This window comes from Patiria miniata, unplaced genomic scaffold (assembly GCF_015706575.1).
Source record: "Patiria miniata isolate m_02_andy unplaced genomic scaffold, ASM1570657v1 HiC_scaffold_3, whole genome shotgun sequence".
Classification (NCBI taxonomy): domain Eukaryota; kingdom Metazoa; phylum Echinodermata; class Asteroidea; order Valvatida; family Asterinidae; genus Patiria; species Patiria miniata.
Window position 1 is genome coordinate 37,954,543 of NW_024037069.1, and position 19,764 is coordinate 37,974,306.

At 42.5% G+C, this 19,764-nt stretch overlaps 2 protein-coding genes across 2 annotated transcripts; both read left to right on the top strand.

The window, feature by feature from the left end:
* Positions 1–2,994: 2,994 nt before the first annotated feature.
* On the top strand, positions 2,995–19,094 carry LOC119737005 (histamine N-methyltransferase-like). The gene is made up of 4 exons (XM_038211062.1): positions 2,995–3,286; positions 5,897–6,220; positions 7,712–8,112; positions 18,451–19,094. Exons 1-3 carry the CDS (start codon positions 3,106–3,108, stop codon positions 8,086–8,088), a joined length of 882 nt encoding a protein of 293 aa, XP_038066990.1. The 5' UTR covers positions 2,995–3,105; the 3' UTR covers positions 8,089–8,112; positions 18,451–19,094.
* On the top strand, positions 10,884–19,094 carry LOC119737004 (histamine N-methyltransferase A-like). Its single transcript, XM_038211061.1, has 3 exons — positions 10,884–11,179; positions 16,182–16,505; positions 17,818–19,094. The coding sequence occupies exons 1-3, from the start codon at positions 10,999–11,001 to the stop codon at positions 18,249–18,251; spliced, it is 939 nt and encodes a 312-aa protein (XP_038066989.1). The 5' UTR covers positions 10,884–10,998; the 3' UTR covers positions 18,252–19,094.
* Positions 19,095–19,764: the final 670 nt, after the last annotated feature.

Sequence of the window (19,764 nt, forward strand, 5' to 3'; positions counted from 1 at the left end):
TGCTCGCGCTGCTACGAATTGACTCTGTTTTTACCCCAGACACCGCATACAAAACCAAACGCTAATGTGTAACGCATATCCAGGCACCAGACTGTTCCTCATTTGCATACGTGTTCAAAAATCTTGCACATGCAAATAATCCAATACCAGGGTGAGAGAGCAGGTAGTGGTGGGCGCGTACTGCTCGACACCCTGGGGACGAGGTTGCAAACGGTCGGATTGCATCATGCGACGCTCAAAATTTTGTCCACATGGTCCGCAATGAAACAGAAATCACATCCGGTATGGAATGTGCTCATTTCTATGGGAAGTTTTCGGTTAGCATTTGCGCACATTGTCTAACTGCGGTCTTGAACAGCTGCAGCCAGATCGGATTTATACATAGGTCATAGGCCATTTCCTTCACAAGATTCTGTGGAGGTCATCAGTTAACCCTAACCATAGAGCTAGGATGCCCTAACCGCCCCCAATGCTACAAAATACCACTGAGTAGTAACCTGTAGTATAGCCTTGGTTCAATGCTCTCGTCGTATATTCGTCCCGTACGCGGTCAATCGTCGGCATATATCCTCACGCGCTATGCACATGTAAAAATACAGCGCGAACAGCGACCTCACGCGGCCACTTTTTTTATGCAAATCAGTTGGAGACGATGTCGAGCCTTGGTTCAATCGTCCATGTGAGGTTTTGGGGGTGGTGCTCATTATGTTAATAGCCTTAGCTGACCTTAAATGTCGTTTTCTTATTGGTCGATCGTTGCGTGGAAACTTGCATAGTGAAACGTAGCACCGTACATAGTCCATACACGTACACATTGTGTGTCTCTGCACACGGCACCAATGCACAAAAACTGTGGTTCCTGTCACGTCCGCAAAAGGCGGAAAGCTGCAAATAATTTGATGACGTCCGGATTTACCAAGGTGTGATTGGACACTCCACATATTAGCCCCGCCTACATTATCTGTATTCGCATCACTGATCTCTATAAAAAAAACTGGATAGCGGATATGCATACAACATTCACACAGTAGACTTTGCATATTGACCAATTCGCCCCCGGTCTCACGAAGATGGCCGCGTATAATACGAACGTTCTACGCGTAAATACGCGCGCGTTGTATCAACAGTTGACGCGCATTTTGGTCACGTACACATTATTATGATGTTCTAAAAGGAACACATTTACGTAGTGATTATTATTTCAAAAACGCCGAAAAAGTGATTTGCGGCATTATAAAAGTAACCACTACGTTAGAAAAATTGTAGTAAACCTTGGTCAGTTGGTCGGTGGTGGTGGCCAAAATATAAGTCAAGTGATCCGCGACGTTACAAAAGAAATCAAGCTGTCTATAAAGACGGCAACTTGTCCTTTGTAGATCACCAGCCGGTCTCACCAATATGGCGTCAAATTCGTACATTGTGCGGCTCTTTATTAGCTATCCAGTCTTTATATAGAGATCAGTGATTCGCATACGAGGTCGTGCGCTGGAAATCTAGCGCAAAGTAAAGAAAAACATAAGCTTTGGCCGACGATTGAACCGTACAGCAAGGACCCAGGCTAGGCTCGACATCGTCTCCAACTGATTTGCATAAAAATAGTGGCCGCGTGAGGTCGCTGTTCGCGCTGTATTTTTACATGCATGTGCATAGCGCGTGAGGATATACATGTATGCCGACGATTGACCGCGTACGGGACGAATAACGACGAGAGCATTGACCAAGGCTAGTGGTATTTGGTGCTTGACCCCCAAACAGCCCGGAAAGTGTGTCGGTTAAACTGACTCCCTCGCATTGCATCACAAAATATAGATTTTCCTCTTTCACGTCACATGAATATAATTTCTTCATGATTAAAGGCGAATAGTTATGTGCACTTTTCCTTTGAAAATGGGCAACTCAGTGAAAATTTCGCGTTTCCTATGGAGGTCACGGCACATTTCCCCGATTTTTGAGGGTGCGGGTTTACTTCTTCGAACGGCATACGTGTGAACCGTACCGTGTCGCGTACAATGCAGGGCTTTAATTTTCTGCATATAATGGGTGACAAGGTTCTCCATAAGTAGGGGAAAGGGGCAGAGGAGTTGGATTTTCATTTCGCTCGTACCCGTACCCCCGCCCCGCAAACAAAGTTTGCTCGCCATACAGAAGGGCAACCTCCGTCACCTTATGACAGGTCACCCTCCCGAAACGATCCTAAAAATAGCGTAGTGTCGTACTCACGCGTGCGCAGTACTACCAATGAGGCCACATTTCATGGAGTCGGATATTCACGCTACACCGGTGTCACGGTCTCACTTCTCCGGCGTGCTAGCTTCTCCAAAAGGGAAATTTCGCTTCAACACGCATGCACAAAATTGCGCAGTAGTGTACATTTCCGTCACTGTATTAGTGTGCTGAGTTCTTCGGGGCTGTTCTTGTGTACGTAAGATATTTGTATGCTGAGAATTTTCGTGGCGCGCACTATTAACTCCCAATATCAAAGACTTGAAATGCACATTTTTTTAAGCCGTGGTTGCAAAAATAAGGACAAAATGGACCACGAACGAGCAAGGAACACGGACCAAGGAGTTCGTTCTTAATTATTCCTCCATGAACACACACATGCATGACGCTGGGAACACAAATCAGAATGCTTGCAAGACCATGGAATGACTTGACCCACAGGAAGTGTTACATAACACATTCTTGGGTATCCCTCACTGTGTTATTAATGGGCTTGGTAGACTTCAGAAAACAGCCCGAGGAAAAGTAAGCACAGCGGACACATGAGCATGAATCGTGCTCATGTAACGTGCACTGTAACGTGCTCAATTATCCGCCGAATCGACCCGGAGAAGCTAGCACGCCGGAGAAGTGAGACCGTGACACCGGCATTAGACAAAGCGGCGAAACGGCCACTCTAAGCCACGATGGCCTTGGCTCGTGGCTTTGCCACTCGTACGTGCTTACTTAATCTTTGCTCCAGTCGCTTCGTGTATTTCGCAGCTCCTCCACTCTAAGCCACGGGTCAGAGGAGTTGGATTTTCATTTCGCTCGTACCCCCGCCCTGCAAACAAAGTTTGCTCGCCATACAGAAGGGCAACCTCCATCACCTGAGAAATTGAAATGGCGCTGTCGACACACAAATATCATGAAGCCCACAGTGTGTACAGGAGATTGACCAACAGAGAGAAAACTTTAATCGAATGGTTCCATGGAAATACACAAAGTTTGTTGGACAACGCCTTTGCAGTGTCGATGTTGCAGGATACGGACGTGAAAGTGCTTAGTGTTGGAGCGGGGGACGGTGCGTATAACAGTGTTTATAAAAAAAAATTGACCCGATGGGACCAACACACAAACAAATTGCTGTGTCACTTGACTAACTTTTGGACGGTTTTAGTGAGTCATAGTAAATTTGACTCGTATTTAACACCACATGCATCGCATCAGACTCACTGAAATTAACGTAGCGAGTCAAAAGGGCATTGACTCACTTAGAATGTTTATTGTTGACTCACTTGTCCCTTGAAAATGAGTCTGGTTTGGCATATGACTCAGTACCAAGCTGGCACCTAGTCATTCCCGAGCCCGTGCGGGCAAGCACAGGAAACCCGTTTTTTGCATCAATCCGCCATTGTTTTTGTCGCGTAGTAGTGGGAGCCAGAGCTCTTTCTTTTTCTTTCTGTTTTAAGGTATTTTCATGTTCAAAACGCTGCTATCGTGTTGTTAATAACTGAATGCAATCTACCCGATTCACGGTAGTTAGTAATTCCTTGTTATCAAGCACTGTTTGCTGTGTGTAGCCAAGCCTAAATTACAAAAGTGGCTTTGCCGTCGTACGCCTAGGTTTAACGTTAGTACTAGGCCTACATTGTGTTAGGCCTAGTGTTAGACGCAGTGAGCAAAGGCATTTTCTGATCAACAAGGTATATATGCCCTCTAAATCATTTTTTTACTTGTGTTACTGATGCTCTTGTGCGTAAACTGTGTTCGAATTTGATGGTTTCTGCACATCGCAGTGTTTCAGCACAGGACTCAGCTAAAAAAACCCATTCAAGTCACATGACTCACATGTATCCATTCTGAGTAATTGGACTCGTTTATCACATGGCAGTATGTCACTACACGGACAAAATGGTGACTCATTTAAATGCAACAAAATGAGTCAAAAGACCCAAATATTATTCCAGCCCGAGTAACTTGACTCATTTCATGTGAGTCAAATGACTCACTTAAGTCCAAAAGTGTCTCACTACACGGACAAAATCATGACTCACCTAAATGAGTCTTGTGACTCGGCATTTATTTTCTGTGAAGGTTTCGAATTTAGCCCTTGGAACAAAGGTAGCCTAATCCTCCGTGTGGGTATTTTTGCCTAGCCTACAAAAAATGTGTTTAGAGAGTAAACACAATTCTAAACACTTAATTGCTTAATCAATGTTTAGATGCTAAACATTTTTAGCATGAGGTGATAGCAGGAAAGTGTTTGAAGTGTGTTTCCTCGTTGCTGGAGTTACCCAGCCCTACATTTTATCAGTGGGTTGTTTCTGTGTTGTTTGTGATTTTTTAATTTGTCTGCTTATAATCAATTTTATCACTAAATGATCAAATTATTTATAAGCAGCAAAATTTCCACTGATCTTCTCCTGTTGGTTATGTTATATGTGTTGTGCAAAATGTAGGCTAACTCCATGCACACATCTTGATCACTGTGAATGCATTTTATACTGTACTTTCGTATGAAGAACTTTGTACATGAAAACCTATTGACAAATTTGTGACAAAAGTGAGATCCTGTAAACAGGAGATAGCCAATCAACAGCCACGAATTTTAACCAATTGCTGAGAAGGCTTGGAGGGGCAACCAGCCAATAAGAATTCTTGTTCTGTGACACTTGGCAAGGCCTGGCTATGGGCCAATGAGACGTAGGGTTGGTTGTTTACATTCTAGAAGTAGAAAGTTTAGGCGGGATGGAAAAGTTGCTGGCCAGTCACTTTTGTCTCAGCCTCTGAAGAAACAGCTTGGATAGCAAATTTTACTTCACCGCCACCTTCCCCTCCTCCTCCATGGCATTTTTTGAAGCGGATAAAACACCCCATGGTTCATTAATGATTTTTTACTCCTGCCATTACGATTTTGTAAATAATACTTAGGTTAAACAAAGCACAGTGTGCAACATTATGTAAGTACTTTTATGAGTAGTTAGTATTTTATTGTTGCTGTCAACATGTCTTCCCCTGAGTCAGTACAACAGGGGAGGATGAACCGTTCCGTCTTCTGTAAGTTCAAACGAAGAAAGAACGGTGCATCAAAATCGTGGACTTGGCATACAATGTATGTACATAGAAACAATTTATCATAAGCTTTGTGGTGATATAAAGTTTACTGGCACTTTCTTAATAGATTTTCAGATCGGCCTATCGTAAATAGGTCATTTATTGCATTGATGATTGAGCTGTGGTGCTCCGAGTCAAATGGTGCTTGGAGCTGCCCTTGGGCCTTTGTGGGTGCCCAAAAATCGGAAGAGATATGGTCTCCGAGTCAAATGGTGCTTGGATGAGCTATTGGTGCTCTGGGCCTTTGTGGTGCCCAAAATTTGAATATTGATAATAATAATAGTGTGCTACATGGTTGATGGGTCGGCTGCCCAGATTTCGGTACCCGACATTTTTTGAATAAAAACCTTCTGGCTGAGGCGTGCACACAATTGTTCCAAACAGAGCTAGTCCTAGTATTATGTGCACTGATGTGGTAGACGTCTTACTAAGCCGGATTGGTCCGAAGTCCCATTGGTCCGACGTTCCATTGATCCGACGCCCCATAGGATTAGTACGGGTTAGGGTCCGACGCCCCATAGGATTAGTACGTTATACTGCTTAACATATTCCAACGAATTCTTCTACCTTACTGCAGGTCATGTGGAAAGACCGATCTTTTCCTGTCTCAGAGACAGCTTGGGATATTCCGAGATGAATGCTACCATTGTGGAGCCAGAGGCAAGCAGCATACAGCGCTTCCAGGATCTAGTTGCTAAAGAGCCTCTGCAGGGTGTGAATTTTGACTGGAGATGTCAAACTTTCCAGAAATACGACAAATCCGAAGAGGCGGTGGGCGACAAGTTTCACATCATAACTTGCCTCGGCTGTCTGTACTACTTGGGAGACTTGGACGAGGTTTTAAAAAACCTGTACAGCAGGCTTGAAGATGGCGGCATTCTACTACTTGGGGTGGCACAAGGTTGGCCTAAAATAATAATTTACTCGCACAAGTTCACGTACGGTGCAAGCACGTGTGCACGAGCGCCCACCTGTACCTTCGGTTCATCCGGTTCGTTTGTAAAAACGTCATACACGCCGCGCACCACTGTTTACTCCCGCCCATCGGATAAACGCTCGAGGTGCGTTAACTTCCGGTGTAGCGTGAATATCCGACTCCATGAAATGTGGACTCATTGGAAGTACTGCGCACGCGTGAGTACGATACTATGCTATTTTTAGGATCGTTTCGGGAGAGTGGCCTGTCACGTGCGAGAGATCAACCAATAACAGGGAAATAGGGGTCCGATTTTCATAGGAGTCGGATTTTCATGTGACACCGTCTGAAGTACGTACGCATGGTTGGATTGAGATGACGTCATACTAACGAACCAGATAGATAGAGATGTGTTCGTGTGACACAAGCTGCTTCGTGTGTTTCCACAAATTCTTGTTTCTTGGAAGGGCAAAATTATTCGTCGTTACGTCAATATCGTATATATACTACTAGCTAGCACAAGAAGCTACAGCTGAATAGGACCTTTAGTTCTGTAGACAGGCTTCACTGAGAAAACCTATGGCCTTTTGTGGAAAAGAGTAACGGGTTGTTTGAAACACAGCACGTGATACAGCAAAAATAAGACCAAATAGAGATATTGATTCAATAATATTAAAAAAAAAAAGTACGGAAAGATTTCCATATACGAAGTTCTGTATTGACTAACAAGCCCCCAGATAGCAATTTCATGTCAACAAAGTCAATTTAAGCAGTGAGAAAATACAAGCATTTTCTTAGAAAACACTTAGAATTTTTCAGTCCAATCTAATAGGGTTTGTACACAGGGTGTTGAGTGAACTTCGTATATGGGAATCTTTCCAAAAGGACGTACACAAATCTTTCCTGAGGGCGCGTTATTAGAAGAATTAATTTTTTTGTGTTGGAAAACTTCTTGAGTGCGTTTTAAAAACTACAAGATATTTTTCGAGAAGGAAATAACTTTTTGAGGCCGAATTGGTGCACTCAAGTAAAAAACAATTACTGCCTCCGATTAATAGGCCTACATGCCTTAAACGTGCCTTACCGAACATTCGTCCGACAGAAGTCTGACATTTCGGACTTACGAGGCATAATACACTTTATTTATTCTGCCTCATAGGTCCGACGCCTCATAGGTCCGACGCCTCATAGTCCGACGTCGGATAAAACGAGGCGTGGACCTAGTACGAGGCGTCGGAGCTATGGACCGTAACCTGAACAGGTTCATTGTCCGACAAGGCAAGAACGAGATTTTAGTGTACCTCCGACGCAGCTAATATAACAAGAACTGAGCCAGGACTGAGCATGCTTGGGCGCGGCGCGTGCCTTTTGACGCTGAAGTTTTCTTCTGTTCTTTTAGTAGTTTTCACCATTGAGGGGGCACTCCAATGTCTCAACATTTTGGTGAAATTAATGTTGCTTTTTGATTTAATTCAGGTGGAATTGGTTTTGGAAAGCTAGTGCAGTATCTTCAAACAAAACTGGACAACAGCGCCTGCACAGAACGCTACTCCTCCTGGGAAGTCCAAGACGCATGCAAGAACCTCAACATGGCCGTCTCACAGACGTACATCATCGAGGCGTACCTAGATATCTCGATGTGTCTAGACAAACCCCCTGACCAGCTCTCACAAGACGCGCTAGCTATGCTTGATTATATCACGTATAGAGAGGATTTCGTTCGGCGAGCACCGCCAGATTTGCTGGGCGAGGTGCTGAGGTTCTTAGGCAGCGAGTGCACGGAGAGGGGTCCGGCTGGGGAGTTCTTACTCGACGAGAGCACCGCCTTACTTGTCATACGTCACGAGGGATAAATTTTGCACTGTTTTGTTTTTAAAGTTTTGTTGGAAGGGGTTGCTTCTCTGGTGTAAAGGAATCTGATTTCGTGTTTATCCTAAACGTACCTACCGAATTATCAAAAAGTTTAAGTTTTTAGAGGAATTTAGAAAATTTAGAGGAATGTTAATGAAAAACAACTGCAACGGCACCCTCATACGTCAGGAGCCAATGTATTTTAACATTGTGATGATTATGTTTTATACCAACCTCGGTTTTAAACAACAACATGAACTGTGTAGTGACATTTCTTAGTGCTAAGTCATATGCTAGAATATCAGAATCTAATTGGCCAGCACTGTTAGTGGGCGTGGCTTAAGTCATCTACTGAGCAATACTGCATTTTGATTGGTTAATGCATCTCTGTACTTTAGCAATGATGTATAGGGATCATGTTGCCCTATATACATATAACTATCTGCAAGAACAGACAATATCAATGTACTTCTCTAACCGCAAATAAAAACAAACCACGAACAGCAGTCGTTTAATATCAGACTCAATTTTTTTTATTCAATGCATTTGATGCCTCATTCCATGGTGTACACGGGGTCTACCCGATGTTCCCCAATACCGATGTTTCCAGTGTACACATTACAGCCCAGAGAACCGTTTCAAATAAAACTGAACCCTTAAAAACTAAAGTTATGGCTCCATGATATTCCAAGTACGTCATGAACAATATGTGGATTACGTGTATATTTTTCAAAAGCAAAAATTTCACCCAATGCAAAGTGTTGTTCTTCAATTCCAACCCTGACTAGACCCACTAACGTAACTGGGGCGCTAGAACTCCTTTTTTGACATTTGGGAGATTTTTTTAAAGTTGCTCAGTTTTTAGAAGTTGCGCATAATTTTTGGCCGCAGAAAAAAATATGGAATTTTTTTTTTTAAGGGGCGGACTATTTTGACGTTGGTGGCGCCACTTACCCCCTATTATACTACCCAAAAATAGGCCACGTACATATCACCAAGATCAAATCGTGGGACAAAAAAAATCGAGCCTGGTCAAGCATTGGAATTCATTTATGCGTTGACAAAAGTAACCTATGAGGAATGTTTGATTGAATTATTTCATGGATGTTTGAATATTCAGGATGATTGAACTAAAACCAAGCGGTGTAGGCCTAGCCTTTATACGGTACCAACTATCGCAATAAATCCTATGTACTAAAACCTATGCTGAAGACAATCGTAACTTTTTTTGTTGTTCAGCATTTGCCACAATCGTGTCATATAACCAAGCAATCGAACCGATAAAACGAGAAAAAAAATTAAGAAATACAGAATGAAATTAAAATACAATAAAGACAACGAACCAACAATAACAAGTCCTCAGGTCCCATGTTACGTGAAATGTCATGTTTCCCTTTGCCGTCCCAATAATATGCCTACAAGATTATTTTGATTGATTTTATTTTGGTAAGATTTATATCAGTTTAACATTTTATTTACCTTCATTTCAAATAGGCCTTTGTGTATAAGAACAAACACATTAATGATCAATTAGGCCTACAACTTACATTGATTAATTAAATAAATTTATCAAAGCTGTATCATGATTTGTATAGGCCTGTATACCTTATTTAAATTGAATGCAGGATATGCGAGTTTACATTAGGCTATAACAAATGAAAAGGAATGCTCAATTCAGCGAGTGTTACAATAAAAATAAAAAAAGATTTCTGCGAATTGGATTGCATATTCGTCATAATCGGCATCGCATCCGTGAATCCAAAAGTCTAATCACGTATTTGTGATTCTATAAAGACAATGTACAGCCCTTGCTTTTGCTGCAATTTTCAGAAATATATGGATTTGGAAGATTAGAATATTATAGCAAATATTGTTAGACTGACTTGTTTCACGTTTTGGGCTTGTAGATGCTTGAAAAATCAAGAAAAGTGAGTGGTAACTGGTAAGAGTGTGTGAGTTCAAAGCTGGAAAATCAGGTAGAAAAATTTACTTTTGCTTCAAAATACTGTCCCAAATTAAAGAGAACATTGTGTGGGGTCGAAAATATAACTAATTTGAAGCACCTCATTTATTATCAGAATACAAAATGCAAGTGATTACGCCCACAGGGGTGGGCTAAACTACACAATCCCCGAAAATGGTTGACCCTTATTGCATAAATTGTTACAAGTTTATACTTTGCTTTATGTGGCCGACTCAACAGATAAATGCCGAACTTGTTCCAAATCGTTCAGTGACTGGTACTGCTGCAGCTTTACATGTACTTTCCAACGTGCAGTCGAGTCCAAACCGACCGCTATATATAACAAGCTTGATCTACGGGCTAGCAAATGTTTTAAATAACAACGGTACAGAACGAAGTGAACAGAAAGTAATCGATCGAGCTGTAAAAGCTACATATTACCGGTCTCGACCCGAGACCAGCCAAAATATCGAGACCAAAGGGGGCCGAGACCGAGACCAAGACCGAGACCACAGCTTCCGAGACCGAGACCGAGACCAGCAAAAAGTGGTCTCGAGACCGGTCTCGAGACCGAGACCGGTCTCGAGACCTACAACACTGGTGACAGGTCGCCCTCCCGAAACGATCCTAAAAATAGCGTAGTGTCGTACTCACGCGTGCGCAGTACTACCAATGAGGCCACATTTCATGGAGTCGGATATTCACGCTACACTGGCATTAGACAAAGCGGCGAAACGGCCACTCTAAGCCACGATGGCCTTGGCTCGTGGCTTTGCCACTCGTACGTGCTTACTTAATCTTTGCTCCAGTCGCTTCGTGTATTTCGCAGCTCCTCCACTCTAAGCCACGGGTCAGAGGAGTTGGATTTTCATTTCGCTCGTACCCCCGCCCTGCAAACAAAGTTTGCTCGCCATACAGAAGGGCAACCTCCATCACCTGAGAAATTGAAATGGCGCTGTCGACACACAAATATCATGAAGCCCACAGTGTGTACAGGAGATTAACCAACAGAGAGAAAACTTTAATCGAATGGTTCCATGGAAATACACAAAGTTTGTTGGACAACGACTTTGCAGTGTCGATGTCACAGGATACGGACGTGAAAGTGCTAAGTGTTGGAGCGGGGGACGGTGCGTATAACAGTGTGTATAAAAAAAATTGACCATGGGACCAAGTTTTCGAATTTAGCCGTTGGAACAAAGGTAGCCTAATCCTCCGTGTGGGTATTTGCCTAGCCTACACAAAAATGTGTTTAGAGAGTAAACACAATTCTAAACACTTAATTGCTATCAGTTTGTAAACAATGTTTAGATGCTAAACATTTTTAGCATGAGGTGATAGCAGAAAAGTGTTTGGAAGTGTGTTTCCTCGTTGCTGGAGTTACCCAGCCCTAAATTTTATCATTGGGTTGTCATTTAATGACAACCCAATGATAAAATTTAGGGCTGGGTAACTCCAGCTAGTTTCCTCGCTAAATACGTTTCTGTTGGCCAGACAAATATCCGCACAGTATACAAATATTGAATGCTTCGAGTGGTGTAGTAAAACTAGCCTCCCGAGGTGATCCATGGACATTCTATTTTCCCGAGGCGAAGCCCAGGGAAAATAGAATGCTCCATGGATCACCGAGGGAGGCTAGTTTTACTACACCACGAGATAAAGAATTCAATATTTGTTTTATAATACTTCACCCACAGATTCGGCTTGGTTTCAATATTTTGAATTATTTAAATCTGAACACAGTTGAAATAAACTTCAATTTCAATACAAAATTGGTGGAAACTGTATTTCTCTCTTCCAAACTACCCCTTCACGAAATGTTTGAACCAAACTCTGCGGCGCGCTCTCTTTGGAACAATACACTCTACGCGCAACGCGCACACCAGCATGCATTTGCACGCATAATACCGCGCCGTGGATGTTGCTACGGGTACAGTACTTTTGGCCGTGCACAGACAGATAACAAAAATAGAAAGTATCATGTGACTCGCTCTCGACCAATCAAGACGATGCCGAGTACGCTGTGTCATTTTGCAATCACTCTATGCCACTCATTTGAAGTACTTGGCACAATTTGCTCACTCGGTATCTGAAACTACAATACTGGTTACTGGTAGAGCTGACCCCAACCTCGTCCCCAGGGTGTCGAGCAGTACGCGCCCACCACTACCTGCTCTCTCACCCTGGTATTGGATCATTTGCATGTGCAAGATTTTTGCACACGTATGCAAATGAGGAACAGTCTGGTGCCTGGATATGCGTTACACATTAGCGTTTGTTTTTGTATGCGGTGTCTGAGGTAAAAACCGAGAGTCAATTCGTAGCAGCGCGAGCACGGCGTGAGTTATGAAAACACGATTTTTGAAATCAAACTGTTACGATCTTATCGAGACAACATGCAGTATCATAATTATTTCATATTAATATGAGCAAATTGGAAAGGAAATTAGTATTTTCGCGAAAACACGTACTGCACGTTGTGAATAATAGCACCAAGTACACGATAAAAATCCATTACTAGCCAATTGCGGTATCCAATCAGGATACAGGAAGAAAGTTTCCTATCCAGGGTTTACTATTGGAAACCGTGTTGGAAATAAAGTAAGCACTTGGGACGAGGTTGGCGCCGTGGATGTTGCTACGGGTATAGTACTTTTGGCCGTGCACAGAAAGATAGCAAAAAAAGAAAGTATCATGTGACTCGCTCTCGACCAATCAAGACGATGCCGAGTACGCTGTGCCATTTTGCAATCACTCTATGCCACTCATTTGAAGTACTTGGCACAATTTGCTCACTCGGTATCTGAAACTACAATACCCAATGATAAAACTACAGTACTGGTTACTGGTAGAGCTGACCCAACCTTCAAGTCAGGAAGAAATCGTTCGAAAACTTCCCCAAATATGTATTATCGCAATTTCTAGGAATTGTTATTTCATGAGTAGTTGGACACATATTATCTTTATGCCGAATTTCAGCTTAAAGGGGCAATAGGTCCTGAAATCCCCGAAAATTTTATGTTTTGGATTGTTTACTTAGCCTATTTCAAACATCTGGTTGAAAGGAAACCAACCTAATGTCTTACCGATCCCCGGCGAGAAAAGATGAAAAAAAACCGGGTGTTTACATCGGACATGACGGAGTACGAATACGTTCTTCGTGTCGCTGACCTTTACTTCCGGGTCTACCGGAAGGTCAAAGTTAGGTTAACTTGAAATACAGACTGAAGCCCCAAATTCAAAACGAACCGAATTTCTTCCAAACGATTTCGTTAAAACCTGGAACGAACTTGAACCCCCGTCTGAAGATGATAAAAAAATCTGACGTCATCATGACGTCATCAGGTATCAAATTACAAGAAATTTAAGTGCCAAATTTGTGAAAATAGTTTTAGTTATATCTTTAGAATTAAATAGAGTATCGTACGTGTTCGTTTTGGCGTGAGGTTGTAAATGATGCCTCGGGCAACAATTCTTATTCCTGGGTACAAAACCGCTTGACCTTCACTTCCGGTGTTACCGGAAGTGCAATAAAAATTGAATATATCCCGAAAGCGGAAGCTCTTTACTATAAGCAAATAAATTATGGAAGTGTTTAGAACGGAATAAGGACATACAAAAAAAACAGCATTATGATGTCATCATTTAAAAGGGCGCCTTCAAGCGGTACATCAAATAGGGTTTCTTTTTTTTTAATTTAAAACCATCCGTCCAATTTTAACCAAATTGCCCCTTCTTATTTTTTGTGAACTACATATAACTTTGCAAGGTTTCAAAATTATGACGTCATCAGACCGGAAGTTACTGTAGCGAGAATTTGAAAATGATCATTTGTTTGTTTATAAAATTCTATCATATGATCCGTTTTATGACTTTGGTCGTAGCCATATCCGTTACAACGTTGACCTTTTGATCTTTAATGCGGTGACGTCATCAAACCGGAAGTTAGGTGTATTTAATACATACAATTATATTTTCCATATTTTCATATGTTATTTCAACTTCATAATGAACATGCACATGTCCTCTCCGAACTAAAATCAGTATTGATGACATCATCAAACCAGAAATAAGAACTGTACGTGTACATAAAATGTATACTGAAATATGACACATTTTATTTTAACAAAATCATTGGTTGTACTGGAAAGGTTAAATTTTTGTGATCCTTTGTTGAGTTTGTTCTTACATAAAAAATAACTAAATTGGGCTGTTCATGTCAGAACAAAGTTTGTTCTGACATGAAATTATTCATAACTAAACTGGGCTGTGTCTAATGAAATATAGTTGTCGGCCCGACAGGGAGGTTTTGTTGGAAATAAATAAATAAAATAAATGAATATACTCTCCGTTTGTAACTCAACAAACGCCTTGACCTCTAGTTTGCATTTTTTTTATACACACTGTACACACTATTTCGTAAAAGGTCAGGGTCCGCGTGTATATAGCATACTTCACAATTTTGGATGCAAAAATTTTATGTAAAAATGTAAACTTCACGTAAAATCCGAATGTAAAGGGAATATACATCATTTGCTTTTGCTGTAATTTTCAGAAATGGATGGAATTGGGGGGTTGGAAATATAAAGCAAATATAGTTACACTGACTTTTTGGAGGTTTTGGGTTCGAAAATGCTATAAAAACCAAGAAAAACGATCATTTTCCTGTAGTCGGGTTCCCTGACTCCATATAAGAAGAAACAGAGCAGTTTACATACATTGGGGAATTGTAAGGTCAGGGAACCAGTCTAGCTGGCTCGTACCCGTTCATAGGTTTGTAATCGATTGCAAACAAGTGCCATGGTCAATTGGGGCCAGTATTTGAAAAAAAGCCCGTTTTTTCCAACGCTGATCGGCCGATCAGCGTTGGAAATTGATACAAAAATACCACTTTTCTTGAAAATGACAGTATACCAGGCACCATAATTTTACAGGATGCTTTAGACTGTCATTTACCAACATCCTATTAAGGTATTTCGCAAAAACTTGGTAGTTTTATTTTTCGATGTTTGCAAATGTTGTATATTCCCTGTAAAGACAGATTTTAAAGTACACATGCCGTCATGTGTACTTTAAAATCTGTTGTTTTTTTAGTCCTAGTATAGCTTAGCCTTGACCAAGGAGTTGCGGGCTTATCGATTCGCCGATAAAAAAAATAAAAATCGCCGATAACAAAATCCCTAATCAACTTGGCAAGGCATAATTGCGTGCACATATCGATGCCCGTACGCTGCTAGTGAGAAAGTAACTTGTACCATACAGCAAGGCTATGCTTGTACATGTACATGTACGTACGCACGTACATCACACACGTACTCGTACAACAGCCATGCACACACAGTACATGTACATGTACATGTACAAGTACATGTACATGCATGAGCTAGTCCGCGTCGTTCGACAGGCCACGCGGCGCGTATATCCCCCACACGTACGTACGTACACCCACACGCAGAACATAGTAGGCCTACATTTACTGCCTTATTACACCATGCGTACAGTCCGTACTCACGTGTGTGTGCTTGCTGGTTGTGTTAGTACCGAACCGTTCGTACGGACAAGGGTCGGTGGTACACGCACGGACAAGGGTCGGTGGTACACGCACGTAACCGCGTTGATTGTGGGTGCTAGGGCCCAATTATCTCCCTTCGACAAAAAGCCGAGAGACCGCATTGAACAAGGCTAAGTATAGCTCTACTGAGAGGAGCGCTGGAGCTTCGGTACCCTCCGTACTATAGCGCTCCACCGATACTTTGATGACTGCGGCACGGTATGCATTTTGTGCATACCCTCGCGAGAACAAAAGGCCCCCAAAAAACTGGTAATAAGAGAATACAAATAAGAATGACAGTTGCCCTGGATAGATCTGCACATTCATGACATTCCATAAGACCCCTTAAATTGTTCCAAACAGAGCTAGTCCTAGTATTATGTGCACTGATGTGGTAGACGTCTTACTAAGCCGGATTGGTCCGAAGTCCCATTGGTCCGACCATGGAGCAAGGAAAACGGTCCGACGTTCCATTGGTCCGACGCCCCTAAGGATTAGTACGGGTTAGGGTCCGACGCCCCATAGGATTAGTACGTTATACTGCTTAACATATTCCAACGAATTCTTCTACCTTATTGCAGGTCATGTGGAAAGACCGATCTTTTCCTGTCTCAGAGATAGCTTGGGATATTCCAAGATGAATGCTACCATTGTGGAGCCAGAGGCAAGCAGCATACAGCGCTTCCAGGATCTAGTTGCTAAAGAGCCTCTGCAGGGTGTGAATTTTGACTGGAGATGTCAGACTTTCCAGAAATACGACAAATCCGAAGAGGCGATGGGCGACAAGTTTCACATCATAGCTTGCATGGGCTCTCTGTACTACTTGGGAGACTTGAACGAGGTTTTGAAAAACATGTACAGCAGGCTTGAAGATGGCGGCATTCTACTACTTGGGGTGGCACAAGGTTGGCCTAAAATAATAATTTACTCGCATAAGTTCACATACGGTGCAAGCACGTGTGCACGAGCGCCCACCTGTACCTTCGGTTCATCCGGTTCGTTTGTAAAAACGTCATACACGCGCGCGCACCACTGTTTACTCCCGCCCATCGGATAAACGCTCGAGGTGCGTTAACTTCCGGTGTAGCGTGAATATCCGACTCCATGAAATGTGGACTCATTGGTAGTACTGCGCACGCGTGAGTACGATACTATGCTATTTTTAGGATCGTTTCGGGAGAGTGCCCTGTCACGTGCGAGGGATCAACCAATAACAGGGAAATAGGGGTCCGATTTTCATAGGAGTCGGATTTTCATGTGACACCGTCTGAAGTACGTACGCATGGTTGGATTGAGATGACGTCATACTAACGAACCAGATAGATAGAGATGTGTTCGTGTGACACAAGCTGCTTCGTGTGTTTCCACAAATTCTTGTTTCTTGGAAGGGCAAAATTATTCGTCGTTACGTCAATATCGTATATATACTACTAGCTAGCACAAGAAGCTACAGCTGAATAGGACCTTTAGTTCTGTAGACAGGCTTCACTGAGAAAACCTATGGCCTTTTGTGGAAAAGAGTAACGGGTTGTTTGAAACACAGCACGTGATACAGCAAAAATAAGTACAAATTGAGATATTGATTCAATAATAAAAAATAAATAAAAATACACACATACAAATCTTTCCTGAGGGCGCGTTTTTAGAAGAATTAATTTTTGTGTGTAGGAAAACTTCTTGAGTGCGCTTTAAAAACTACAAGATATTTTTCGAGAAGGAAATAACTTTTTGAGGCCGAATTGGTGCACTCAAGTAAAAAACAATTACTGCCTCCGATTAATAGGCCTACATGCCTTAAACGTGCCTTACCGAACATTCGTCCGACAGAAGTCTGACATTTCGGACTTACGAGGCATAATACACTTTATTTATTCTGCCTCATAGGTCCGACGCCTCATAGGTCCGCCGCCCCATAGGTCCGACGCCTCATAGTCCGACGTCGGATAAAACGAGGCGTGGACCTAGTACGAGGCGTCGGAGCTATGGACCGTAACCTGAACAGGTTCATTGTCCGACAAGGCAAGAACGAGATTTTAGTGTACCTCCGACGCAGCTAATATAACAAGAACTGAGCCAGGACTGAGCATGCTTGGGCGCGGCGCGTGCCTTTTGACGCTGAAGTTTTCTTCTGTTCTCTTAGTAGTTTTCATCATTGAGGGGGCACTCCGATGTCTCAACATTTTGGTGAAATTAATGTTGCTTTTTGATTTAATTCAGGTGGAATTGGTTTTGGAAAGCTAGTGCAGTATCTTCAAACAAAACTGGACAACAGCGCCTGCACAGAACGCTACTCCTCCTGGGAAGTCCAAGACGCATGCAAGAACCTCAACATGGCCGTCTCACAGACGTACATCATCGAGGCGTACCTAGATATCTCGATGTGTCTAGACAAACCCCCTGACCAGCTCTCACAAGACGCGCTAGCTATGCTTGATTATATCACGTATAGAGAGGATTTCGTTCGGCGAGCACCGCCAGATTTGCGGGGCGAGGTGCTGAGGTTCTTAGGCAGCGAGTGCACGGAGAGGGGTCCGGCTGGGGAGTTCTTACTCGAAGAGAGCACCGCCTTACTTGTCATACGTCGCGAGGGATACATTTTGCACTGTTTTGTTTTTAAAGTTTTTTTGGAAGGGGTAGCTTCTCTGGTGTAAAGGAATCTGATTTTGTGTTTATCCTAAAACGTACCTACCGAATTATCAAAAAGTTTTTAGAGGAATTTAGAAAATTTAGAGGAATGTTAATGAAAATTGTCCAAATTGAAAATAACTGCAACGGCGCCCTCATACGTCAGGAGCCAATGTATTTTAACATTGTGATGATTATAAATTTTGCACTGTTTTGTTTTTAAAGTTTTTTTTGGAAGGGGTAGCTTCTCTGGTGTAAAGGAATCTGATTTCGTGTTTATCCTAAACGTACCTACCGAATTATCAAAAAGTTTTTAGAGGAATTTAGAAAATTTAGAGGAATGTTAATGAAAATTGTTCAAATTGAAAATAACTGCAACGGCGCCCTCATACGTCAGGAGCCAATGTATTTTAACATTGTGATGATAATGTTTAATACCAACCTCGTCCCCAGGGTGTCGAGCAGTACGCGCCCACCACGACCTGCTCTCTCTCTCTCTCTCTCACAACCTCGTCCCCAGGGTGTTGAGCAGTACGCGCCCACCACTACCTGCTAGGTTGGAAAAAGTAAGCACTGGGGACGAGGTTGGTTTTCAACAACAACATGAACTGTGTAGTGACATTTCTTAGTGTTAAGTCATATGCTAGAATATCAGAATCTAATTGGCCAGCACTGTTAGTGGGCGTGGCTTAAGTCATCTACTGAGCAATACTGCATTTTGATTGGTTAATGCATCTCTGTACTTTAGCAATGATATATAGGGATCATGTTGGCCTATATACATGTACATATACATTGTAACTATCTGCAAGAACAGACAATATCAATGTACTTCTCTAACCGCAAATAAAAACAAACCACGAACATCAGTCGTTATCAGACTCAATTTTTTTTATTCAATGCATTTGATGCCTCATTCCATGGTGTACACGGGGTCTACCCGATGTTCCCCAATACTTTATTCCAGTTTAGAGATGTTTTTTTCTCGTTGAAAAGCGTAATAATGCAGGAAATTCTGTAAAACTTTATATCTGTGTTGTAAATTTACAATTCCCGTCACTTGCTCAGGCTTAGCCTTGTTCAAGGCGCTAGTTGTTGGCCGTAACGCGGTAAACGATATGCACACGGCACCAATGCACAAAAACTATGGTTCCTGTCACGTCCGCAAAAGGCGAATAGCTGCAAATAATTTGATGACGTCCGGATTTACCAAGGTGTGATTGGACACTCCACATATTAGCCCCGCCTACACTTATCTGTATTCGCATATACGAGGTCGTGCGCTAGAAATCCAGCGCAAAATATAGAAAAACATAAGCTTTTGCCGACGATTGAACCAAGGCGCCAGATTGGGTCCAACTGATTTGCATAGAAATGGTGGCCGCGTGAGGTCGCTGTTCGCGCTGTATTTTTAATGCACCGCATGCATAGCGCGCGAGGACATCGTTTACCGCGCTACGGCCGGGATGAATAACAACTAGCGCCTTGACCAAGGCTAGCTCAGGCTCCCTTTCGAATCACGAACGGTCGGATTGCATC